At 41.2% G+C, this 26301-nt stretch overlaps 1 protein-coding gene and 2 long non-coding RNA genes across 5 annotated transcripts in view; 2 read left to right on the top strand and 1 right to left on the bottom strand.

Annotated features, from left to right (window-relative positions):
• The first annotated feature begins 6323 nt into the window (after positions 1-6323).
• LOC110945190 (uncharacterized) lies at positions 6324-16908 on the top strand. Of its 3 annotated transcripts, XR_007943267.1 has the most exons (6): positions 6324-9434; positions 11132-11267; positions 11582-11705; positions 15701-15968; positions 16200-16270; positions 16784-16908. It is a non-coding gene; the product is annotated as an uncharacterized LOC110945190 (long non-coding RNA). The 3 variants fall into 3 exon arrangements; XR_007943265.1 differs by lacking the exon at positions 11132-11267 and having other exon boundaries at positions 6331-9434; XR_007943266.1 differs by lacking the exon at positions 6324-9434 and having other exon boundaries at positions 9867-11267.
• On the bottom strand, positions 16395-25621 carry LOC110945189 (NLR family CARD domain-containing protein 3). The gene is made up of 4 exons (XM_051950965.1): positions 24971-25621; positions 24043-24763; positions 19593-19816; positions 16395-17384 (listed from the first exon to the last, which is right to left on the bottom strand). The coding sequence occupies exons 3-4, from the start codon at positions 19805-19807 to the stop codon at positions 16787-16789; spliced, it is 813 nt and encodes a 270-aa protein (XP_051806925.1). The 5' UTR covers positions 19808-19816; positions 24043-24763; positions 24971-25621; the 3' UTR covers positions 16395-16786.
• LOC127534798 (uncharacterized) overlaps positions 22488-26301 on the top strand; it is a 30316-nt gene continuing 26502 nt past the window's right edge. Inside the window, exon 1 of the long non-coding RNA XR_007943271.1 lies at positions 22488-22736. This is a non-coding gene — a long non-coding RNA (uncharacterized LOC127534798). The remainder of the gene's footprint in view (positions 22737-26301) is intronic.

Below are 26301 nucleotides of genomic sequence, written 5' to 3'. Positions count from 1 at the left end.
CTGTGGTGGTTTTATGCGATTGTGATTTGTTAGGAAAGATCATATCAGCAGCTTGTTGCAGCTCTTGCAGGGCCGCAGCAAAGATTTCAGAGGCCGGTGGCTGGACAAAAGCCCCCCCGGCCCCCTGTAGGAAATTTAGACTAAAAAAATCTTGGTTAGTTTAATTTTTCACTGATCATAAAGTACACTCTAAGAAGTAATCTATTGGACCTGTGACAACTACATAGCCATGAGATAAAAATCCATATCTTTTGATTTAAAATTGAATTTTATTGCCATTTGCAGGGGCACATTACAGTATAGGTGTATTGGAATTCTTTGTGTGTTTCTCAAAGTGAGCTTTACACATATAAATTAAAAGAATAAAGATTTTCATTGTTTTGATGGATCATAATCTTCATAATTATACAAACTTGATATTCTGCGTGAACTAAACACGAAATTTCTACAGTAACTGATTTACAACAAACTTGAAGTTGTAGTAAATGATTTTTGCGTTCTCTGAGTGCTTTTCTTGTTTGCAATGTAAAGATAAATTCCATTTTACCTGCGGTAATCTGAAACTTGATGGTTGAGCTGGAAGTGGTCATGTCCTCCAGACGTAATCAACTTTTCGGGCATGCATTTGTGTTGAGTTTGGAAGAGAGACACAGTTGAGAATTATCTATTCACATGAGATAAAACAAACAGTACCAACATGGCTGAAGTCTGCTTCTCACATAGACGTGTATGCATTATGAAGAAATTACCTACATACAATTTGATTTCTGTGATTTTGGCGGATGCTGACATGACTATCTAAGACACAGTGTGAGTAAACAATGTTTATTTAATGATAATTTTGCAGTTATATTTAGTTTACATTTAACTTTTCCGGATAATTGGAGGTAGGTGGCACTGCAGCACCCTGTATTGACCAGTCACCACTGAAACTGCATGTATGTGTACGTATGTGCCGGAATAGTTTCATATCCTACATGTATGTCAGGATAAAAGACCATTGCTTTATTGATTGTTGTCGTAACATTTCGAGTTTGACATTTTCCCATCACAGTGTTCATGTGACCTGATAGTGACCTGACAATCACAAGGTAGCTCCACCCTGAAACATATCCTGATTCAGTGTCTGTTTTACTCTAAGCGAGACTGTAATTTACTAAATGAACACCACGCTGTATTGAACGAGGCTTGAAACTTGCAATTGAGAACATAAACCTATTGGGAAAGTGTTTATTGCGGTAACAAATCAAAGTAGAAGTAGCATCAGTTTCTCATTCACTTCTATACAATCTGACTTATTTTGCTCAAAGCAGAGGAGTTGCCTCCTGCTAGCTGTTAGGAAGAATGCATTTTGGCTTCATTTTTCAAACCCAGAGGCTTTATTAGTCTTTTACACACAGCTATGGTCAAGATGTTCTATATTTTGCATCTTTTGTCTAATTCTTCTTAAGCTCTGCATCACGCACTGCATTTTAAAGCCAAACTCTGTAAACAAAGCACGTTTCTTCTTGCTGCCAGGTGAGCGTCATCATGTTGTCTGCATGTAGTCCAGCTGGAATGTGATCAGGGTTTCACGCCTGTGCTTTTTCTGCTATGACAAGTCAACCTGTCAGGTGTTCATATTTAAATTTCTTTCTCTTGGCAAACTGAATGAGGCCACACAGCTTCTCTACACTGGTTAATTTATCAAACTGTAGCAGGAGCAGCAAGGTAATCTGCAAATAGCTCTGTTTTGTGTTGACGTGATGGACTTTCATTGAATTTAAGACTGGTCTGGACCTTTCTGTGCATGCATTTGGAAAATCAGAATTTATTTCTGCTCCTTTTGAAACATATCAATGCAGAACATGTACCACGCTGGTTTTCTGGTAGGATATTTGCTGCATATTTGTGTTTGATTCATGTACTATATTGTCCAGTGTTATTTTTTCGTCTGAGGGAATGTAAATGGGCCTTGAGGTGAGACTGTTCTGCAAAATTAGTTAGTGCTCTCTTGTGGACAGACTATGTGATGGCAACAGTCTGAATTGCCACAGTCATGTCTTTGGGTTTTTGCAATCAGCAGTTTCTTGTTACTTGATGTAAGCAAACCATTTTATTGGTCAGATTCCGATAAAAAGTGCATGTCAGGCAAATTGTTGGAGCCCACAAATTCTCTGAACCAAAAAAAAGTAGGACGTGACCTTGGTATCCCGAGCATTCTTCCTCCTCGTATCATCCTGGAAGCCCAGACGTTCATTTCTTGCGTGCGGGACGGCTGAACTTCTACAGTCTAATCTGTTTGACAGTTTAAAATTTGCAGTGTAAACACTCCTGCTGTTTGTACTTCACAACCACTCTGTCTGTGTCAGGTTCCATCAAACTGCTGCAAATATGATGGCCTGTAATAAATAACCGCTTCATTTAATCCGGTGAAATGTAAACCAGCCCTTTTTTTGTGTGTGACAGCCGTCTTTCATCGACTTCCGTTCTCACCAGCGTAGCGGGGATCTGGGGTCTGCAGGGCGGCGCTGGTTTCGCTGTGCGTTTTTGTGTGTGTGTGTGCCGTCGTGTGCTGTGAAATTCCTCTGCCAAAGAAAGTCCTCATTGACCCGCCTTCAACAAACACGCTATGACAGTGTCCAGGGGAGACCCAACAGAGCGCCGATTCAGCCGCCTGCAACTGGATCCCTCCTCCTCGCACAGAGCCTCCTCACAGCCCGTCCTCTCACGGCCAGGAAGGAAGGCAGCTCACCACCTTGAAAGAGCACTTCCCATGTACCTGTCTGAGCGGCATCGGATGTGAGCTTTTGTTTCCACCAGCTTCGGTTCGCAGACAAGAAGGGGAATGTCCTCGCGGCCTGCTGGTGGAGCCTGGAGGAAGATCTCCAATCTAGGGTGTAAAGTTTCATGGGGGTTTGCAATGATTATTGCAGCAGCCCTGTGGAAATGAGTCTCAAACTGTGGCACAGGGACCACCAAGCATTTTCAACATTTGCTAACTTTTCTGCCAAGAATTAGGTGAGAATAAGAAGAAGCGGGTTAGCTTAGCATAAAGATTATAAACTGTGTTGTTTGGATTGGTGTGTTTTGCTCGCAGCTAAAACATTTTAGAGTTCTAGCAAAAGAAGTTCTAGAAACTATTTAACTTCCAGGAAGCTGCTTTTTCTGAATGGCTTTCGATCTTACGCTAGTTTTTAAGACACACAAAATGCAATGAAATTGGATTTTCATCATATGCGACCTTTAGAGGAAAATGCTGGCAAATCTATGGTTTACTTGGTGTGAGAAGCCAAAAAAACCCATTTGTCACCCTCTCAGTATGAACTGACTGCCTCTGGCACTCAGCTCCGAGCCCATTCGTTCTCACTGAAGTATTTATTTTTCTGAACAAGGCTAAATAATTTCCTGAATCGGCTGGGTGCTGTCAGTTTCAGCAAACGTAAGTCAAACAAGAATAAAGAGAGAATTTATTGGGGGACTATTTTCAGCTGTTTTAATACACTTTTGTTGTTAAAGGGAGTGTTTACAGCAGCTGGACATTGTATAAGGCTGAACTGAAAAAAGCTTCAGTGCCCACAGTCATTGCAGTGAAGGAACTCAGTTTTTAAGCGGTTTTTGGACAAAACGATTTATTCAATGGGCTACAGAGGAAAAAGACGTCCACTTATCGATCCATCCATCCATTCTCTATGGATGGATGTTGGCTCTCGCTGGAGCCTATGGATGGGGGGTGCTGGAGTCTATCCCAGCTGACTCGGGCGAAGGCAGAGGACACCCTGGACAGGTCACCAGTCTGTCGCAGGGCTACATATACAGACAAACAATCACACTCACACCTACGGGCAATTTAGAGTTATCAATTAACCTCAGCATATTTTTGGACTGTGGGAGGAAGCCGGAGTACCCGGAGAAAACCCACGCATGCACAGGGAGAACATGCAAACTCCATGCAGAAAGATCCCAGGCCCAGGCCGGGATCTTCTTGCTGCAAGGCGAAAGTGCTAACCACTGTACCACTGTGCAGCCCCTTATCGATCCAAATTTGTCCATATTAATGTTTGTATAGATTTTCGTTGGACTTTTCCTGAGAAGAAAGGTGCTCAGTAAACTCTTTTCCATGTAACGTAGGCTTTACACCGTTATGTAAAATCTTTCCAGATACAGTTCCTGGGGACACATAGGGGTTTGTGGTCCTGCTATGTGCTGGTGGTCCATGGCATGAAAAAGTTTAAGAGCCCTTCTAATGTCGGCCTATGGGACGCTTTGCCTGAGAGCTTGAGAGCTGCAATTTTATCACCGATTTCCTACCTGACAGCCGTTCAACGAGAGTCTCCTTCCAATCCAAGCAAACACTTTCCTCAGTTCTCAGTTCCGCTTGTTTCATGGAAACCACGAATGAGCTCCGGTGGAAAGAGAAATTCAACACAATGTAATTTTGTTATTTTCAAGAGATTTTTAGCTTCATGATTTGCCACTCTGGACTCCGTCTATAACTACAGTCAGGTGTGGATAAGTGCTAACTCCAGACCAGCGGTTGGTAATACAAGGCAGCTGTACTCCCTGACAGTAAAATGGACATTACAAGTTCACTGTCTGCAGGAAACTGGAGATTTTCCTGCAGTGTTAATGTAACTAGCATCCTTATAGCATGTCCTTATAAATCACTTTTAGCTAACAGCGCAGTCACATTATTTATGAGCAACATATGGCTGTGCACAGTCCAAGAACTATGGTGATTTTTGAGACGTTTTCAGGTTATATTTTTATACCGATCCCTGAAATGTGAACGCAGCCCGTAGCACACGTATCCTTTCATGTCATGGTCTGGTGATGGAAACTCTTGTGTGATAAACACAGGCTCTTTCTTGTCCTTCGGTGTTTTGGGGAATTGGGGCCAGCTGAATGCAGCAACCTCTGCACAGGCAACAGCTGGATCCAATAAGAGCGTGCCCTGGTGCTCTGTTTACCCATTCCATACATTACAACAGGAAATTTAGGGAGAAAAGTTGCATTGAGGGTGACATAATGGTGTCTTTCTTTTCCGAGCATGTTGCTCCCCTGAGGATGAAACTGGAGCTTCTAATCAGAAAGATGTTTTGAGTGGGTTCAGTGGGGAGAGCAGAACAGTTGCAGACCTCAAGCAACAAAGAATGGACTCAGTGAACAAGTAAATTAGTGCTTTTTGTGATTCATTGTATCTGTAAACTCATCTGCACCTACTTAAGTCATTTGCACATCTAAGCACATTCTCATTTCTACATTTATGTTCATTTGCATATTTCTGTATCACTATGTTTTTTAAATATTATTTTGTTTTACTTTGTTTGTCATATTGTTCCAAAAATAAATAATTTGCTGAATAAAATGAGTATTGTAAAGACATGACCAGGTAACGATTGGTAGTCAATGCCAGATTTAACAATGCTGAGCGACCACAAATTCCTTTTTTAACCTACTGAACTCCAGTTTCCGCATCTTTTTATTCAATTCTGTTTTTCATTTATTCGAATTTTTTTGCTGCTGTCACATTTTTATTCACTGGGGGCTCCTTTTGGGACTTGATCTCAATGTACAACCATTTTTTAGAAGTAGAGAGAACTCAGAAATGTATTTGTGCATATATTTTCACACAGTTTGAGTTAGTTTTTTTTTTTTTTTTTTAATTATCCATTGCTCAGAAAACACCAGCTCTTACCAGTACTCGGGAATATTCTTCTACATGCTAAAGATATTTCACTTTTTAGATTTTTACAACTTCTTCAAAATATACATTACTGTGCACATCACTTTATAAATATATTTCACCATGCTGAATGTATCGGCAAACAACCGGCTGACAACTTGCTCCTCTGTGTACAGTTTTAGAGCAATTCTGTTCAGATTTTTTTTTTGTTAAAGTGTGTTTTATTTTGCCCTTAATCACTCAAGTTTGTTTTTGTAGTCGGTTCCTATGTACTCGGTGTGAGCACAGCCTGCAGTTCGACCAACTCCATCCATTCTCTATACACCGCTTTATCCTCACTAGGGTCATGGGGGGTGCTGGAGCCTAAGCATGGAGTTTGCATGTTTTGCATGCGTGGGTTTTCTCCGGGCACTCCGGCTTCCAAAAACATGCTGAGGTTAATTGGTTACACGAAATTGCCTGTAGGTGTGAATGTGAGTGTGATTGTCTGTCTGTATATGTAGCCCTGCGACAGACTGGCGACCTGTCCAGGGTGTCCCCTGCCTTCACCCAAGTCAGCTGGGATAGGCTCCAGCCCCCCCCCCCCCCCCCAAAAAAAAAATAAAAAAAAATAAAAACAAAATTAAAAAAAATTAAAAAAACTGCATGAGTCATTCAAGAAGCACCAAGAAGTTGAAAATCCAACAATTCTTTTTGTGTTTCTGACCTTGATAAATGGTCTAATTTCAGCCATTCTTTCAGGTAAAATGTGCTGTAGACCTTTTTTCAACTGTTTTGAAAGAAAGTGAGCCTGTTGTAGCACTCACTGTGCAATAGTCACTCTGTAATAGTTCATGTTGGCCATCAAGATTCCTGCCAGTCACAATCAGTCACAATCAGTCACTTCCATATTACTGGACCTCCTCACTGTCAGTCACAACACCTGAACCAATCACCAGCAGTCTCTGTCCCACCTGGAATCCACCCATTCCTTTGTTTGAAGCACATCAGCTTCATTCAGTCACACACAGCAGTAACTTGAACAACAGGATCACCCCACATGCACATTTCCATTACAAGTTCTACACGGTGACTATTTTGTCCTTCTATTTTTGCTCTTTAGCTTTACAATTTCACCATCTTTATGCTCATTGTTTTGGTTTTTGCCCCACAACTTTACAGTTTTAAATTCAGCGTCGCCACTGAGCTCTGATAAACCAAACGTGGAGCAAACTGGCAAAGTTGAGAGCTCGCTGTTAACTGAGTGGCACATTGTTCAGCTGGAGCGCCAGATATTTCTCTCAGGAGTTTGCGGAGATGGAAAAAAAAACCAGAGAGTCAATATTGGAGTTACATTTGTCAAGTCAGACGGAACGTAAATCCAAATGAATAATAATGTCGCTTTGTGTTTGCTCAGTGGTGATCATTAGCCACATTCATTATTATGAGGTGGTGTCGGTGTAGTGTTTGCAGCGTATTGTGCTACTCCAAGTGACCAAAACAAATCAATCGGCACACATTTAAAGAGTGAAAATAAAGCATCTAGTGTTGCATTATCAGCTATCAGATCAGAGTTAAAGATATTTGGCACAAAACATGTAAAACGCTCCAGTTTTTCCAGAGCAAATGAAAAGCTTTCAAAGAACCATCGAGTTATACAGCTTGAATCAAGGCTTCATGAGGGTCTTGTCCTTACAAATAATGACTGATGGAATATAATTGCACTTGGCGTTTTTTATGAATGGAAGCTCTGTGGACTCAGTGATTGCCAGCTCATTTTGGGGTCAAGCTGCTTGTTAAGTAAATGCATTTGATATTTTCTTTGTGGCCACAGCTCTGTTACATCCATCAGTCATCCGAGGTTCCATGTTGCAGCTACGTTTCCTTCATTACAACTTATTTAGAAGACATTACAAGTCAGAGCACAGAGCCCAATACTGCAGTGATGTGGCGAGCCAAGATTCTACTCCTAAATAAAACGGTAATAATTTGAGGAGCGCTCGAACATAAAGTCGGAATCTGTCTGAAGGCCGCATTAGATGTGGTAATTATTGCCAATTCCTCACCCCGCGGAGCTGCAGAAAGACAGACGCCGCTGCCAAGTCGGAGGCATTGTTGTGGTGACATTTGAGTGGAGGATCAAACCGCTGATGAATAATCCATATTGAAAAGCTGCTCTTTCTGCCAAATGTCAAACAGCAGCAGGAGCCATTGTTCAAGGAGCGGACTCGAAAACTTTCTCATTCGCCACCATCATAATGCCGAGGCAGTGCAGGGTGGCGCAGTAAGCAAACAGTTGTTTAAAATCTGATGAGTCTTGTAATCCACTGCCTTGATAATGGACTCCTCGCTGACTGTTTTCATTTTCTAAAACTAATGCTGTTGGCTTTCCCGTCGTAATTTGAGTAAAAGTACATTTGATGCTACAGTCCACTTCCAGGCAGCTGCAGCAACAAGAACAATTTGCTTTCCTGCAGCTTCTTCCTCATCATCGCAGCAGTATCCAGGCTATAAATTGCTCCTCTATTCTAGATAATCAAAGGAATCTGTTATGGATGGGCTCCCTCTATGAGATCTCACTGTATCTCACAAATCCTTCGCTCTCATCGTCAGCCAGGCTTTTTCCACGTTCATCCTCGGCCGCTCGGCGTGCAGCGAGCGAGAGCCAATATCAACTTCCTGCTTCACTGCGACAGCTGAGAGGATCACTTTCTGTGAGCGCAGGAGCTTTGCAGATTTTGCTTTTCATTGTCATAAACTGTTTTTTTTCTAATTAGCTCAGCACAAAGCCAGACAATATTTCAGAACATGAAAAAATAGACTTTTGACTTAACAACAAGCAGTTTCCAGTTGGTCGGGCTGCACATCTTTGGGCTGATTAAATAAAAATAAAACTAATCAGTGAGTACAGATTGAGGTTAAATGGAAGCAGAGGGTTTGGTGTTGCGACATGTCAGCCATCTCCAGGCCTCCGTAAACACAAAATTCGCACCACCTGAGATTCTAAATGCGGACTGAAAACAGGTCAGCCGTACACAAACACACACACCGAGCCGGACTTCCATTTCCTCGCGTCACACGCTGACTCAGACTGTTCTCATGGCTCAGATTGTCAGATTGTCCCCTGCATTTTTGTGGTGGTGGAAATGACGCAATGCTGGAGCTGCAGTGGGTCTTCTGTTTGGAAATTTGCTAAAACACAACCTGGTTCACACTGAAAGGCTGTTTGTGCCAGATGCAGGACCATTGTAAAGTTGTTTTTGTTATTTTATGCACATATACAGAGCGCAGAGTATTATCGGCATTTGTACTCACACTAGTAATGCAAACGTTGATATTTAACAGGCAGGTAAATGCAATTTTATTGATACAGCACCTTTTAAATGGTAGGTTACAATGTGTGTACAGGAAATAATGATTATAAATGAAGAACAGAAGAGTAAAAATGGCATTACAGCAAAGAAAAATAGAAATAGTTTGGCTCAGGAAAAAAAATAATGTACGTGTAACTGCCACATTTTCATTTCCCTGTATTTTCTGTGTATTTTGATGTTATGGTTTAATGCCACTAGAAGGCGCTGTGGCGCGAGAGTAAGCCTTTGTATGCTGAGTATGGTTAATTTCACGTGAAGAAGCGATCTCAGACAGAGAGAAGAAGAAGCGATCTGAGAGAGAGAATTAAGTATGAGAAAAACTAAGACAAAAGGTTAAAAGTTGAAGAAGATTTAAGATAAACAAGAAGAAAGAAGAAAACCCAAGCTAATTCCTCTGTCGGTACTCAGTCAACGAGGTATTTTGTCTGTTTTATTATGTAGTAGTTTTATTTTGTCAGTTGTCTTTGTTTTCTTTAAGCTAATTGTTGTCTCATCTGTGTTTTTAGTTTTCACGGTGCTATTTATGAATCGGTGGATTCAATAAATTCATCAGTTTGAGAAAGCCACTTGTGTCTGTCGGTACCTGGAGGATTTATAGTAGGAGTTCAATCTTTTTGAGTTATAACTTTTAGTAAAATTATGTTCAAGCAACAAACTATATTGGACTGAGGGAATTAGCTTTACCTCTGCAATTAAATGATATTTTTCGTAGTAACTTCATGTTATTTAACCTCCTAAAACCCAAGCTTTGGTTTGGTTTGCATTTTAGTTTTTTTGTACTTACTTGGAATAAGGAGTAACCAATAAATATAATAACTGGATAATATCTAATATCTGATTATTATGTTTATTACATTTACATTATATATAAATACTTTTTTTTTTACTAGATTTACATTATTGCTATTAGTATTATTATTATTAGTAGTAGTAATATTAGTATTATTAGTAGTATTAACAATATGCCCTTTTGGGGAAAAAAAATCAAAAAACAAAAACATGTCCACATATGTGGACGGCAGGTCTTAAGAGGTTAAGGGAATTTTTGAGTGTTATGTATTTAGTTACTGTAATTTCTAACGTACGTTTTTAAATTGGTAAATTAAAAAAAATCAAGTTGCTTTAATGTCCAGCACGGAGGAGAGTTAACTTGAAGAAAAATGTAGTTATCCAGTTATTAAATTAACTCAACTTGAAATAAATTAGAAACTGATGAAACTAATGGAGAGATTTTGTTTAAATTATGCAAAAAAAAGTAAAGCAGCTCAGTTCATTTCATTTGACTTTATTTATCCCAAAGGTCAGTTCATTTGTATCTTTCTCATTCAGTACATTTAATATCCACAGACAACTAGATGAAGTTAAAATGCCAGATTAAACATGTTCCAAAAAACATGGAGCAGTAGATGGGACAGTTTTCAAAAGTAAAACCAATAAACGTAGCATATCTTGCAAATATCTCTAAAATAACACTTATTTACAGTAAGTGTTCAGCAGCTTAATATTAGAGGAAATAAAAGACTTCGATTAACAGTTTGTTCTATTCAAGGGCACATTTAAACATCTTCCTGAGGCCTTCAGAAAGAATTAAGTCTGAAGTTGCTGCAATTACCCCACATTATTCTGACAACCAACCTATCAAAATAATGTCTGCAACTTTAAAAGGTTTGCAAGAATATTTTATCTTGCAACCATGAATTTAATAAAATGGCAACACTCTGTCCGTTGAATTGCTTTTTAGAGAGAAATATACTGGATAACTAAAGCTCAGAAACATTTACTTCAAGAATAGGGTTCAGCTGTGACTTAAAACTCCCAGTACAGTTTGCTGTTCTTACTTTTAATAGGTTGGATTGTTCCACAGACTGGGACCGAGGATTCTCAGTCTTTAGCCAGGAATCATTGGCAGGCGTCGCTCAGAGCACCTGAGGAGCCCAGCGGAGATATAAAGCATTAGTAGTTCACTGATATAATCATGCCAGGAAGACCTTGGATCTTAACTTGAGGCGGCACAGAGGTTCAACAGTGTCACCTTAACACATAAAGGTTCTTGGTTTAAACCTGCTACGGCCTTTTAGTGAAGAGTTTGCATGTTCTTCCTGTGTATACGTAGGTTTTCTCCAGGTGATCTGACTGCCACCGACAGTCCAAAGACATGCATGGAGTCTAGCTTGGCCACATGAGTGACTTTGTCTATTATCAGCTTCAGTAGACTCAAGCTCCTCATGGCCCTCTACAGGATAGAGCAGGTATTAGTCTGATTCACCAGTTGCAGGTTACAGATAGAAGTCTGCCATTTCCACTGTGCATTTCATACAACTTTCTCCTCCCTTTCAGCTATCCATGTGTTAGCATTTTCAATATTCTCTGTACTACCAGAAGCAACAACCTCTGAGCTGCAGCCTACATGCTCAAAATAGGACGTTTAAAGAAGATTTGGAATGTACAATAATGAGGCCCTGTTTGTGTGTTTTTTTCAACAAATTAGCCATTTTAATAACAGTGCTAGCATCCCTGCATTACAATGTTCCACCAAAACGATTGCCCTGTCATTATTTTGCAGGGACACCAGTGCTACATAATTTTGCCTTGGAGCTAGAAGATCCTCGGTTCATGTCCCGGCCTTCCCAGGATCTTTCTGCATGGAGTTTGCACGTTCTCCCTGTGCATGCATGGCTTTTCTCCAGGTACTCCGGCTTCCTCCCACAGTCCAGAAACATGCTGAGGTTAATTGATGATTCCAAATTGTCCATAAATGTGAATGTGCATATTTATGTATATTTATGTGTGTGTGTATGTATATATATATATATATATATATATATATACAGCCCTAAGATGGACTGGTGACCTGTCCAGGGTTTCCCCCGCCTTCACCCTAAATCAGCTGGGATAGACTCCAGTCCCCCTGCGACCCTAATGAGGATTAAGCGGTGTATAGATAGATGAATGGATGGACCATTGCGATGTCCTGTAGCACCGTTAAAGGAGATACTGTCATTTGAAGAATCCAAGAATCATCTAGTTTCAAACGACGTGGATGCAGATTTGAGAGATAATGCAGGTGTGCTATTTGCATGTAAATAACAGATCCACCACTGGATCACAGAGCAGTTCAAGCCTGAAAGCAACTGTCAGCAGTGGTGTTGGAAGCTGTCCTCACAGGGAAAATTTCGACTCAAACACCGGCAGTGAAGAAGCCAAGACTCAGAGGACTAAATGGGGGACAGAGATTTAATGGAAAAATGGGACTTTAGAACACTGGAAACTAATAGGAACCATAACAAACAGGCCAGAGTATTTCTTTCCTTGATTGCAGAATGATAATGAGGTGCAGTCAGACCATTCTGCAGCACTGACAGAGCCCTATGAAGATAAGTGAGATTAAGCAATCAAGGCTGATGGATAGATCTAAAATTGGATTGCAAATTTAATCAGAAGATATCAGTCCCGGGTGATATGAGGTCTTAGTGAGTAATCTTGCTGCAGTTATAATGAGGTTGTTATACCCTGTTTGGGTAAATGTAAAAGCGACTCATCTTTCTCAAGTCTCAAGCAACTACAGAAGTAGATTGTTGAGATTTGATCATATGTGTATGTATTAATATTACATTTACAGGTCTAAGTAGGTGATTTTAGCTTTAGGGAAGGCCAAAATAACAAAGACATCCATCTAATGAACAATAGTAATAATCTAAACACAATCCATAAACTAACATTTAGCTCTGTTGAGCACGGAAGACAAGCTACAGCTGAGGCTAATGGGACTTAGTAGTTTTGGAGACATTTGGTCATTTTGAAGCATTGGACAAATCAGAATTTTGACCCAATGATGATGCTAAATTGAAGACAACACCAAAGTTAGTACATTTTATCGTGAGATTAACTCTGAATGAATGGCAGCAGCAAATATTCACTAAATCTTGCAAATGTCACCCTCAGGTGGTATTCTGTCATTAGGTTGCATCATATATGAACCATGAATGTCTGTGCAATGTTTCACTCAAGTCCATTTGACAGCCATTGAGATCTATATTTCCAAATCTGTGATCTGACTTAGTTGTCATCCCTATAGTGATGCTGCAAGCACATCTAAACGCTCGCTTGAAATTTGAAAAACTTTACTTCACCTGGGTGTATCCAGAGGACATTACAGAGACATCAAAAGTTAGTGGACCTGCAAACAGACACTGACCCTTTATGTACTGTAAGTGGAAATAAATTGCATCACTCTGCCCAGGAAACTTAAAGGAAGTCTGAATCATTGAACTTCCCATGAGGATAGGTAGCCATTGTTCACTTCATTTGTCTTGTTTTTGCCCTAAGTCAGAGTCAAGAAACTCTATTCCCAAGACTTTCCATTTTCCTGCTTCCTCACAGCACAGTATCGGTTATCTAAAAAATCCTGCATGCTGCTTGTATCTGTGCTGCTTTCAGCTGTATGAGTAATTCATTTCTTTTCAAAGCTTTAGGTAGTTCATCTTTTAGGTCTGCTCTTATCGGCATTATTGATGAGGATTGTGTTTAAATTCATTATTCCAAGATTGTACAACAGCAGCAGCACTAACAAGTCCTTAAATGACTGCACAGCACCAGGAGATGCTGTACTGTAGCCTCCAAAGGCCAGAAAGGGGAAATTGTTCCTCGATCAAAACCTGTTATTCCCTATAGATTGAGCTTTTGGAGTTTATGCCGAAACAGCAGTAACCTCTGAGTAGCAACCTACACAATGAAAAGGTCTGAAGAAGATTTGGATCATGCAATAAGGCAGGATTGTTGGTTAGCTATTGTAATTTTGGAGGCGCACTGTAGCTACATCTTCAGCTTGGCACTGCCTAAGATAATTGTGATTGGTTGAAAGAAGTACAAACATGGCAGGGATTTTTTTTTCTCCGATAGAAAAAAGATAATGAGGTGTGACCAGACCATTCTCCAGCAGTGACACACTACTGTGGAGATAGGTGTGGCGATGCAAGACTAAGCAGATCCTTGAGTTTTGATAGTTGAAATATGTATTTGAAATACATTTACAACTCCACAGAGTTGAAATTAACGTGCTGTCCAAAAATTTAGGTAGTGCCCTTTAGCAGAATGATAATGAGGTGTGACCAGACCATTCTCTAGCACTGACACGTCACTGTGAAGATAGGTCTGACAAGGCAAGACTCAGCAGATTTATGTAATTTCACCTACATTTAATAGTAGGTGTATTTATTTAAAATATATTTACTACTCTAACCCTTTGCGCTTCAGTGTCCCGCCTGCGGTACACTTTGAGATGCGCTAAAGTATTTCGCTTAATTGACCGATGCTGCAAACTCGATGATAGAAACATTATATGCCGATGGAAAGCTTAGATTCTCATGAATCCGCCGGTATAAACCACTTTCAGATGTGATTACCACAGCGGGTAATATAAACACATTTATCCGACAAACAACGAATATCCATCCATCCTTTCTCTATACACGGCGGTTTGTTACACAGCGCGACTCACATTTCCGGGTTCATTATTACACACGGATGAAAATATTCCACAAAAAACGGCCATAATCCAACCTTGGACATCCAGACGAAACAAGCCAGTAAAATATTTTGTCCAAAACATGTCTTGAAGTCGGTATATAATCCACGAATCGGTCGTTTTCAAGGAAATGCACCTCGCAATGCGCGTCCAATATTCCCTGTATTTCTCGTAATATTTTTATTTACAAATAGAACATTAGCGATTTTTTGTACTGAAAATGGCTGGAATTGACTGCAGCTTATAGGGCTAAAGAGTTCAATTTAGCTTAGTTTTCAAAGATTTAGGTCGTGACCTTTAGCTGAATGATAGTGACGTGTGACCAGACCATTCTCCAGCACTGACACAGCACTGTGGAGATGGGTTAGGCTATGCGAGACTTAGATTGTTGAGATTTGATAGTAGATGCAATTGTTTAAAATATATTTACAACCCTAAGGAGTTAAATTTAGCTTCCTTTTTTAAAAAAACTAATTATCAAGTCCCTTTCATTCTCCAGCACTGACACAGCACTGTGGAGGTAGGTCTGGGTATTTATTTACAGTTCTAGCTTGCTTTTTACATTTTTTACATTTGAGAGTTCATCTTTTAGCTGTGTAGGTCTGTTTTTATCAGCATTATTGAAAAATGATGTATTTAACTTGACTTTTCAACATCAGCGCAAACAAGGCCTTGTGTGAATGTAGAGCACCATAAGATACGGTACAGTGGCCCACAAAGGAGAAACTGTTCCTCGAGCAAAAAACCTGTAAATTCCTAACAGATTGCGCTTCTGTAGTTGAAGACCTTGTGTTTTGGAAAAGCAGCTGAAAGAAGCTTGTAACACTGCAGGATTTCTTTCAGGCCAAATGCACTCGTAGACGGACAATGGGGTCACTGATCTGAGTTTTACTTGTAACAGAGAAGCCACAAAGTCCTTATCGAAGGAGTCTGCGAATCACAGTGCTGCTCTTGTTTGCCGGCTTATGCTCAGCCAGGCATGATGGTGTACCACTTAGCTCTGTATTGAATCTGCTACAAATGACAAAATCTTAAGAAAAGAAATGCTTTTTTTATAGTGCCGATAACAAGATCTCATGTCTCATCTGCAAAACAAAGCAATGACCTCGCAAAATACGATTCCTAAAATAAAGACGCTTTTATTTTTTTGCTGTACAGGCTTTGAAATGTACAACACTGCAAACAGAAACGTATTAAAGTCTGAGACGGCAGAGCGGGATAACTTCTGCAGATGCTATCTTCAGGAACGCCAGCCTCATTTATCTGTCATCCTCCTGGGGGTTCGGGGAGCGTCTTTATCAGGGTTCCGCAGAAAGGAATTCGCAAAGACTGCAGATGAAATATGGACGGGTTGGTTTCAGCAGAATCACTACTGGCAGCCCTGAGAGGAGGAGATAATTACCACTTTGACAAGCTTTGATCACAGGTACAGTTATTCTCAGAATGTCTGTGTTGATAGAACAATGAGATGACGGCCTCGAAATTCAGATGAATTTGCCCTAGTTTTGCTGTTTTTTCTCCCCCCTCTCTGTCTCTTTCTCTCATGCTTAGATTGTGAATAGAAGCTCTGTCTGGCACATGAAGAGACAAGAACAACAAAATGAGGGTGGTTGACGTGGCATGGCTTAGCTGCCCATTACTCTCTTTTGATTTGTAGATGTAGAGAAAGGCGATCCGATGCGATGGCTACCGTAACGTCTTTGGGTTGGGAGAGGAGAAATGTCATGGGTAAGTCTTCCACTTGTAAATTCTGTGGTTGGAATGAATCACTGTGGTTTCTTTTTGTTAGGAGGCAGCAAATTATTCAATAGGATGACAGAGGGATCAGTGAGTCTTCAGCCGGAGTCGGTTTTTAGCAAAGTAGGTGTGGAGTCATGAGGGGTAACGCTGGTGGGAAGAAGAAGAAGAGGAGAAAAAAAAAACCAAGGTTGGAGATGTAACCTCACCACACAGAAGAAAGGTTCAGTTCATTGATAGCGCTTTGAAAATGCATCCAGACCGCAGAGCTGCTCTAAAGCAAACATGCCTCCCACACTACCTGCCTGGACTAAACTGAGATGCAGCATTTGCTAGCGGGGGCCACCCAGTCATAGGAAGGAAGAGATCTTAGCGTGTTTGATGGTCAAACAAGTCAAATGAGTCAGCTTTTTGCTCTCCAACCTCAGACTGTAAACAAAGAATCTTTTGAGTTGCGCTTTGTTTACGTTCCAATTCCTTGTGGTTTGCATGTGTGTCCTGCAGGATTCATTTATGCTTCACCTCCTCCTGTATCCTGCTCATCAGCCCGCCGCTGATGTCGTTCTCCTGAAGGCTCAGGTGCCTCAGTGGAAACTGCGTCCTGCACAGCAGAGCGCCCATGATGTCATTTCCTCCCACGTCGCTGATGCCGTTCCTGTCAAGATCCACCTGCCTCACGCTCGTGTTCTCTCTCAGCATGTCGGCCAGCAGCCTCACCCCGGGGTCTCCCAGGTTGTTCTCATCCAGGATGATGTGAGTCAGCGAGCCGTTTCCTTTTAGGCCGTCGAAGAGTTCCTTCCACGCCACCAGATCTGCCCCGCTGGTCTGAGCCAGCCCTAAGTACCGCAGATACGAGTGGGATCTCACGTATGATGCTAACACCTTCACCCCCTCGCTGCTCAGGCCGTTTCCCCCGATGTCCAGCTCCAGGAGAGCAAAAACCCTGAAAGAGCTCCACCCGGTGGGGAGGTGCAGTAACTGCTCCGGTGGGAAAAGCATCGCCTGCTGGATGGCAGCAGCAGTTCTGGCCGTTTGCTCCTGCAGCTCGGCGATTCCGTTCAGCAGAGTGAGAACTCCATGATCACGCAGTTTATTTCCAAACAAGCTGCAGGGAGAGAAAAAAGTGGTAACCATGGAGATTTACCTCCAGTCCTCCATGAACTGCTCACTTTAAAATGTAGCTGTTTGTACTCAGATGTTAGGATTTACCTGATGTGACATCTAAAATACATGCAAAAAAATCTGATTTTACACAAGTTAACAAAAACATATTTAGTGTCTGTCTTCATGTGTGTGCAGAAATGTGCTTTACACCTTATGTCTTATTTCCCTGTTAGTTTTTATTTGGTATCTTTTATACAAATTTAAAGACCCTCCAGATAGAAACATTTCCATATGATATTCTTTCTATGCTGGAGGACATATGATCAAATTAAGTGTTAATTGTATTTTTTTTGTTCCTTTTTTAAATTAATAAATGAAAATATCTGATTTTTTAAATTGTCATCCTTAATTATAATAACAAGCAGGTAGTATTTTGATGGCATCTAGTGTCGTAATGTTCTAGCACATATGTTAAATCAGTTCCTCAGTAAATATTGAGCTGAAGGTTGACTTTAAGACCACCTCCTGTCTCAAACAGTTTCAAAAACAGATTCAGACCTCCAGTGTTCCATTCATACAAGTCCTTCAACTGTTATCAATCATGCCCCATCTGTACATGTGAAAGATGTAGATTGTCTTAAGAATATTCTTATTTTTAGCTTTATTTTATTCTGATGTTTCTTGTCCTACTTCTTTCATGCCTCATTGTAGCTGCTGTAACATGTAAGTTTCTCTGGTAAGGTACCAATCAAGTCTATCTTATGTTATCCTATTGTATCTTACAAAATAAATGTAAGGAGCCAATCCTGTTAACTTGCATTTCTGAATTTTCTGTCGTTTGAACATGTGTAGCCTATTTCCCCCAGCATAACAGCTTTCCAACGTGCAGCATAGAGTAGTTTTACAGTGTTTTAGTGGAATTAGTGGTGGAGTTTTGGGTGGAGAAAGAGTTGGGGACGTCATAGATACAGACAGAGTTAAGCCAAATTAAATGAGGAAAGGATCATTATTTAATGGGAAAAAATAACATTATATATTGGAATTGTATATAAATACCTCAGTGCTTTTTCTGGCACATTTTGCATGTAATTCCTACTCATTTTATGCTTTTTGATTTTTATTTTACAGCAACTACATGGCATGCAGTTAAACGCCAAATGCAAAAAATGCACTCCACTAACAACCAAAGAGCCTTGCGCAAGTATTTTTGTGACACCAGCCTTCTAAATATGTAACTCTGCTACGCTGAGATGAATTTTAAGGGGTTTAATTGATGATCTGAGATGGATTTAAACATTTGTCTGATACTTCAAATTGATGCAACCAGGAGCACTGCTGAAATTTATGACTGCATATTTATTATTGTTTGGAAGATTTCACTCTCTAACCCTGTCATACACGTTTATTTCCAGAAAATTAAAGGAGAATATCAATGCCACACTCTTGTTTGTGTGTAAAATGTAAGTAACACTAGTAGCCGGTTAGCTTAGCAACATAGAGCTCGTCTTGCTTTTCCCAAAGAGAATAATTCACACGTTATTTCTCATTTGCCTTGTAGAACTGAGGTGTAAAATTGACTTTCTTTAATTTAATTTAATTGCTAAACCGCCTCGTGGCCGTGACCAGCAGCTTCCTGGAGTTTCTGCCGGTTGCCTGGCAACAGCTGACAGCCAGTCGTGCTAAGTTAAGCTCCACTGTGGTCTTGTATTGACCGTGCAGCCATGAGAGCGGTTTCAATCTTTTCCACTTCGTCCACAGAGTAAATAGGCTTATTCCCCGACATGTCAGGCGATGTCATTGAACAGACCGTTCTTTTGTCCCGTATTCGATGCGCACTCGTGGTCCCGCTCTTTCCTCATATGTGTCAGCACGCACTTTAACTTTCTAAATCTGTCAGCATTTCTCCAAGCCAGTGTCACGGGGACGAGGCTCGAGCACATTTACTGTATTTTGTGGAGAAAAAAGGAAATAATTCAGAAAGGTAATGCTCTGGAGGTATTTCTTTGTTCACATAAAGGAGATGGATTGTGCAATTCAACAGTGGAAAGCTATGATTTTTTTTAACCTTGGATTTGCTGCCTTTCTACCGTCTCTTCAGTTCTGTTATTTTCTTTTTCTGCAGTCATATTTAAATACTTTAAAAGTCTCTTGGATATGGATGTTTTCCAGTGATTTTTTTTGGGAGGCCCAGTGGAGGTTTTGAACTTACTGCAAGCCTTTGACCTGAGGCTTCACTCGGAGGACGTCGAGCAGGATGTGAGCGCCGTAGGGCCCGATGAGGTTCAGGTTCAGGTTGAGCAGCGTGACCTCGGACGGGCTGCTCTTCAGCGCCGCCGACAGGCTCAGCAGCAGGTCGTCCGTCAGGTCCGTGTTCCTCAAAACCAGCTGCTCCACCTCATCAGACCTGCTCAGCACCGTCATCATTGCGTCAAGCTACATTTACAAACCAACAGAAAGCCACAGAAGGATTTGAACGTGCTGTTATTTCTGAATTTGGTTCGCGAGACATTTCATTTCCAAAAGGTCGACTTATCACTAAAAAAAAATGAGTGTGCATCTTATAGTTTACCTGCCATTCTTCTGAAAGATTTCACAAGGCCAAAGGTTGTATAGCAATGAAAAATGAGTTGCATTTATTTTATTCCCAATGTTTTTTTTTTCTATTCTGTAATCCCTACATAAGAATGCAGGACCGCAAAGAAGCGATACAAACAGAAGTATCTCATCTAACTTCTAGTTCACCTCACTCACCAGGCGGCAAGTTTTCCTAAAATACAGAAATCGCGTTTTGCAGCGCAGACAGATTATTTTGTCCTTCATGCAGAAACACATTTAGCATCCCGGCCTTGACTTTTGCCAGCGTTAAGTATTTTCTGTTTTTTACGTGAGACATCAGAGCTCCAAAATGTGCCGTCGGTTGGGAAAGAGACGTGAGCGAGGCAGGTGCTGGAGGTTTTCTAAACACAGCGGCGAGATGAGAGTCCAGAGAGACATATGGTCTGGCTGGCGGCCACTTCCACTGTGCCATTTTGCTAGACCTTGAGGAATTTTTCAGGCACTGTTGGAAGCTTTTCATCATGATCGGTTTGACCGAGCCCAACGCCTGCCTGCCCCAGATAAAACTCAGTGACCATTTGTTACAACTGTTTGTGTATTAACTTCACAAATAATGGAGTACTTTGTTAGAATAGAAAGAATCTGCAGTGAAATAATCTAGTTTTTATCAAATAAGTGTTACACTGCTAAGACACGTTGCCCTTTTTCCTGGTCTTGTGGTAGATTTGTGCTATCTACAAAGCACTGAATGGTCTTGGAGCAAAATTTTGAGTTCCATATGAAGCATCCAGAGCCCTCAGGTCATCAGGGAGAACACCTGAGGTCTGCTCAAACTGTCGGCTCCTTTAAATCAGGCCTGAAAATCAGATTTACTGCAGCTTTCTCTGAGATGCTCAAGCGGTTTTCTTGACTTTTAATGCACTTTTATTGCTTAATTATGTTTTGTTTCTATGATTTTAATGTATGATCTTAATGTCTACCCCTAAATCATTTTCATAGTTCATTTTAAAGTTCTGTGCTGAATGTATTTCGTTGTCTTGAATTGCTTTGTGTATGAATTGTGCTACACAAAAATAAACTTGCCTTGCCTACTTTTGAGTTTTACGTTGAATAATATGAAGTGTAAGTATTATCATCACCCTCACCTTTAAAACTGCATTCACTATAAAATTTGCAACATGAGTTTTATATTTTTCCATCTTTATTCTAATATAATTCTTCCAGTGGCAGTTTTTTTTGTTATTATAACTTCCCTATTAAGATAAACAGAAAAATATGGTTTGATTTTGGCAGTAACAGTAGTTCACTGCTAGACTCTGCCACATTAACCATTTTTTAGTGCAGATATCAAAGTTTTCCATGCATCCCATGCAAAACGGTGCATTGGAGATGAGGAATATTTTTAAGTAGTGGTGCATTCATTAAAACATCATTATTTTTGGTCTGAATGCAAAAAGAATCTTAAACATAGAAGTGGAAACTTAAGAGCAAAAACATGAACCAGGACATGAAGGTGGGATTCATGAAATGCTTGTTTGAGTCCTTCTCTACACTGAGCAGCCACATCATTAAAACCACTGACAGGGTAAAGTGAATAACATTGATTATCTTGCTACAGTGCAATGTTCTAATGGAAAACCTTACTTTGACACCCACCTAAACATTGGTCCAGACCCAGCGCAACGGCACTTCCCTAATAGGATGATGTACTCCACCAAGCGACAAAAACTACCCAGGAAAGGCTCGAGGAACACGTATAACCTCCTAGATCCCCAGACTGAGTATCCAGAAGATACGCTGAAACAAACCTGATGCATGGAGGCCTCACCCTGCAACCCACTGGCCGAAAAAGATCTAACATCCTGGTCCCAGACGCTACAGGAGTCCATGCTCCAGTGTATCAGTGAGTGGCACAAATAAGACTTACTCAATATTTGGCAGGTGATTTAATGTTGTGGCTAGTTGTTGTACACTGACGGGTGACGAATTAAAGGAAAACTCTGAGTAAATGAGTAGAGAAGAGCAATGATACTCTGAATTGTACAAAAAAAAGTAGCTGCATCCAATCATGTTCAGGACCAGTTGATTTAGATTTTGCATTAAGATGGCAAAAGGAAAAGATGTTTTTGAATGAGGGTTCATCATTGGGGCACTGATGGCAGGAGCTTCAGTAAATAAAAAAAAAAGCTCAAAAGTGACGTCTGGATTAGGATCTACGGTAAAGACATGAGTAAACAGTGTTTTTAGTGAGATATGTAAGGAAAAGCAAAAAAGCAACTCTTCCTCAGGTGACCAAGAATGCCAATACAGGAAGTGATCAGACTGTCAGCAAGAACAGCTCATTGACACCTGCATAGAGAGGGCTAAAAAAAAAAAAAAAAAGTAGGGCTGCAGTGAATAAACCCCTCGTTAAAATTTTGAATTCACATTTAAGATCTTGTAGAAGAAAAGTAAAGAAAAAACAGACAGGACAGCCCTTTAACTCCTAACAGGAAGTGTAGACAGGAAGTGAGATAAGCAGACACACCTGACAGCTGACAAACAAAGGAGGCATGGGGAACAATAGAGAGAAGTGAGGAGATTTCAGATGGAACAAACCAGCGAGCCTCTGGTCATATTTGCTTCAAATTTGAAGCATTAAAGTAACCGTAGTGGCTGTGGAATCCAGCTAGCTGGACATGTGATATGTGGTGAATAAGAAGCTGGGATCCTGATCCCATGAGCAGGACTGGATAAACCTCATAAAAGCCCCTCTGCAGCTGCATGGATGTCTGGACCTTGTTTAACCATAGTTGAGGTAAGTCTTCTTCATTTCTTACCAGATCTGCAGACTTTTTTCTTTTGTCTCAGCTCAGGCTACATTGACTAGCCTTAGCTTTAGCCCCTCACAGCACTGTAATGCCTCATATGGTGGACGCTGAAATAGAATAGTTTTGTCTGTTTCTCATTTTTAGTTGGGATTCTGTTGCTAGAATTGACTTTAACATGATGGCATTGATGACTCTTGTATCTTTCGTGGTTTTTATAGTTATTTTTGACACAAGAGAGTTGAGTTAATCGGTTAAATTAGTTATGAAAATATATTTTAAAGTGACAGTTGAACAATAACTTCTATTCCCAGTCTGGCACTGACTCAGTTGGCTTCATCTGAACATTAGGGATGCCTCTCTGCTACAAGTTCAGTAGTGCACAAACAAGAGACACTGATCTACAGAAAGGTGAAAATAGAACACCCTTAACAAGTGGAGGAGTGCATGTAAACGGTCTGCACTTATATATCACCTTTTAACCTTAGATTCTAGATGGCACTTCTCATTCACCAAATCAGACACAGTGGTGGCAGAGCTGGGAGTCAGATTTTTGCCCAGAGGCGCTTTAGTGCTTCGATGAGCTACGGATTGAACCACCAACTTTGCAATGAGTTGACAGCCTCCTGCATCATCATGTTTGGTGTACATCAAGATAATAGTACAGGCCTGAATGTGTGATTTCTACAGTGAAGGGGTCTGCTTCGAGTCCACTTATCTCCCTCAACAAAAGGGTCACTCATGTTTCCATAGCACACAAAGGATCACTCAGAGGCCTGATGAGGGTGAAATAGAGTGAATCATGAGCTGTGGTCACCGGTTCTCAAACCAGTTGAGCCCTGAGGAGGGATTTTGCACTAACGTGCACTCTCCACCATTATCAAAGCATCTAATGAGGGAATATCTCTTGGAAAATTGTGTTTCATCCTTCCAGTGGCATTCCATAGACTTGGAGAATCAATATCAAGGTGCCTTGATGCCCCTCTGGTGGTAAACTGTGTTCCAACATCTTAGGAAGACACTTTATGTTGGTTTTTGCTTTAATTTATCAGAGAAAATAGTGGAAAAACCTGCATGCTCTGCATTCAGTAGGGCTTGTGTCACTAAAAAGGGCAATTGCTGTCAGTCTCTAATATTATTTTTCAATTAAGTTTCCGGTTCTAACACAAATTAAAGCACACTTCTGCACAATGTGTGAATGTGACTGTTACAAAGGCTTTTGGCGGTGATTTAATGCAGAGGGTTTCTGGCAAAAATCACACCGATTCACCACAGTAATTTGTGTTGTACACACACCTGAGCCTGCAGGTCTTGTTCTTCAGCGGGCTCTTCTTTGCCAGCCACGTCCTCCTCCTCCTCCTCTGGCTCTCCATCAGGCTGCTGGACGGTGTCACTTTCTGCACTGAGCTCCACATCTGAGCGCCGAGCTTCGGGGCACGTCGACAGCCTCTTCTGGAGCCGGCACCTCTCCAGGACTTGGCATGCAGAAAGGCAATTAAACAACTCAGGCGCAATAAACTGTCTTTCCCGAAGCCAAGTGCACACAGTGACGCTGATACCCGCTGTTAATGCGAGCGCGTAAATAACAGAACCTAAAAAAACAGGTTGTTTGTGCCATAGAGAAAGCAGATCTGCCGAGATTTATGCGGTTCGTGTGCGTCTCTTTGAACAATGTCTGCATAACCTTCTGCCACACGTCATCCGTCTTTCTTCAAGCAGACATCGCTCAATGCATCACTTTCCTCCAAAAATCAACCTTTTTCTGCTAGAGTGTGTTATGTAAATCAGCACTCCAGGGGATTCCAGTTCTTTCCGACTGAGCCATGGTTTCTTTACTCACTGTTTGCCTTGAACCAGTGGTGTTTGTTTGGGCCCTGCTTCAACGCTGCACTCATTTCCACACATTCTTCATAGAAGTCCTTCAGTCTTTCCCCATCTCTGTTTTTCCCATTTGATCCCGGGTCCTTCTGTTTCTCTCTGTTCTGCTTAGTCAGTGCTTCCTCATCCTGCAATGAATCTTTAAACACAAACACTCTTGTACTTTTCCCATTCATTTTTTATTTATTTTTTGCTTTCCACAAGGAATATTAAATGGAAATACCACATACAGATGGCCCGAAGGTCATCTGTATCTCTGCTTGCAGAAGATTTCATCCCCCTTTCCATTTTTCCCATCATCTCTCACAGGAATGAAACCAGCTAAAATGAGTCAAACAGTGCTCACCGACAGCTTTTCTTGCCTTGTTCGATGGCTGCTGCTCCGTGACATCGGTGGATGTTTTGTCCCGCTTCTGCTCCTGTCTGGCTGGCGGCGCTCGCTCTTCAGATTTTTCTGCCACCGTTGACCTTTCTGAGCCCTTGCTGTCTTGTCCCTCTTCCCCTCTGTTATTTCCAGCTGTCTTCCCTTTGCTCTCTTTCTGATTAGTTTGACCCTTGCGTCGCTTCTTCTTGGAGGTCTCTTTAATTCCAGCTACGCCGAGGTCCTCGCTGTCCGTGGATGCGCCGCCAACTTCTTTGATGTGTTTTCTCGTCCTCCTCGCTGATTTTTTCACGGGTTTGGCCGGGATAAAAAGAGGGGATGATGGACATGACTCGACGGTGCCTGCTTTGGAGACAGAATGAGAGGAGGGAAAAAAAACAAAAGCTTTGTGGGAAACGGTGTCTTTAAACTAGTCCGCTCAAATCAAGGACAGTCGCAAAATGTTGATGAATAAGCTTTAGGAAGTAATGGAATATTGAGATCGTCATTTCCAGGCTTTGTACCGTTGCCAGGACTCTGCTCTAGAGGGAGAATTAAGTTCTCTTTTGGGCCGTTGTTCAGCTGCTGGCAGGAGCTGTATTTGTTTCGCAGACTTGTACATCTGAAAAAAAAAGGAGAAAAATGTGCTTTCGTGATGACTCATGTTTCCACCACCAGCATCATTCCCTCGTGTCATACAATATGCATCCTCTTTCCTCATCTGTCGACCCACAATGCATCATCTCAGCAGAGCAGTGGGTTTACCCAGCCTGTTTTGACTGCTACTAATTTCTGATTTTCTGCCAGTCCCGTCTTGTGCGTCTCCCGGAGGTTGAAATCTGACCTGTAGCAGGGGATCCCACCAGCCAGCCAGGCCAATCTGAAGCAGCTTTTCCTGCCCTGCTGGAAGCCCGGAGCGTAGCGGTACTCGCAGCAGGAGCTGATTCTGGCCGCCATGATGCCGTTAACGTACAGAGAAGCACTGAAGGGGTAACCTCGGTGTCTCAGAGACACAAACTGGAACTGCTCTGAAAGATACAAGGGGACAAATGGGGAAGAAGATCAAGTTTTTTTTACCTCATCAGCATGTTCATGTTGGGTTTTTTTTATATGCCGGAGACGGTTCATACCACTGGTTTTTACTTTGAAACTGCAGTGGACTAATGATGATCTCAAAAATAAACCTTAGAAGTGAATCCCGTTAACGTTCAGGGTTGGGTTTTGCGTAGTGTGAGTCTTCTTCAGAATCGGTTTCCGAACATGTGCATCTGATTTACTACAGTATTATTTATTTATAAACCTTTATTTAACCAGGA

Source organism: Acanthochromis polyacanthus, chromosome 7 (assembly GCF_021347895.1).
Source record: "Acanthochromis polyacanthus isolate Apoly-LR-REF ecotype Palm Island chromosome 7, KAUST_Apoly_ChrSc, whole genome shotgun sequence".
NCBI classification, from domain to species: domain Eukaryota; kingdom Metazoa; phylum Chordata; class Actinopteri; family Pomacentridae; genus Acanthochromis; species Acanthochromis polyacanthus.
Note: the sequence above shows the minus strand (reverse complement) of the source record. Positions and strands in the feature narration are given on the sequence as shown.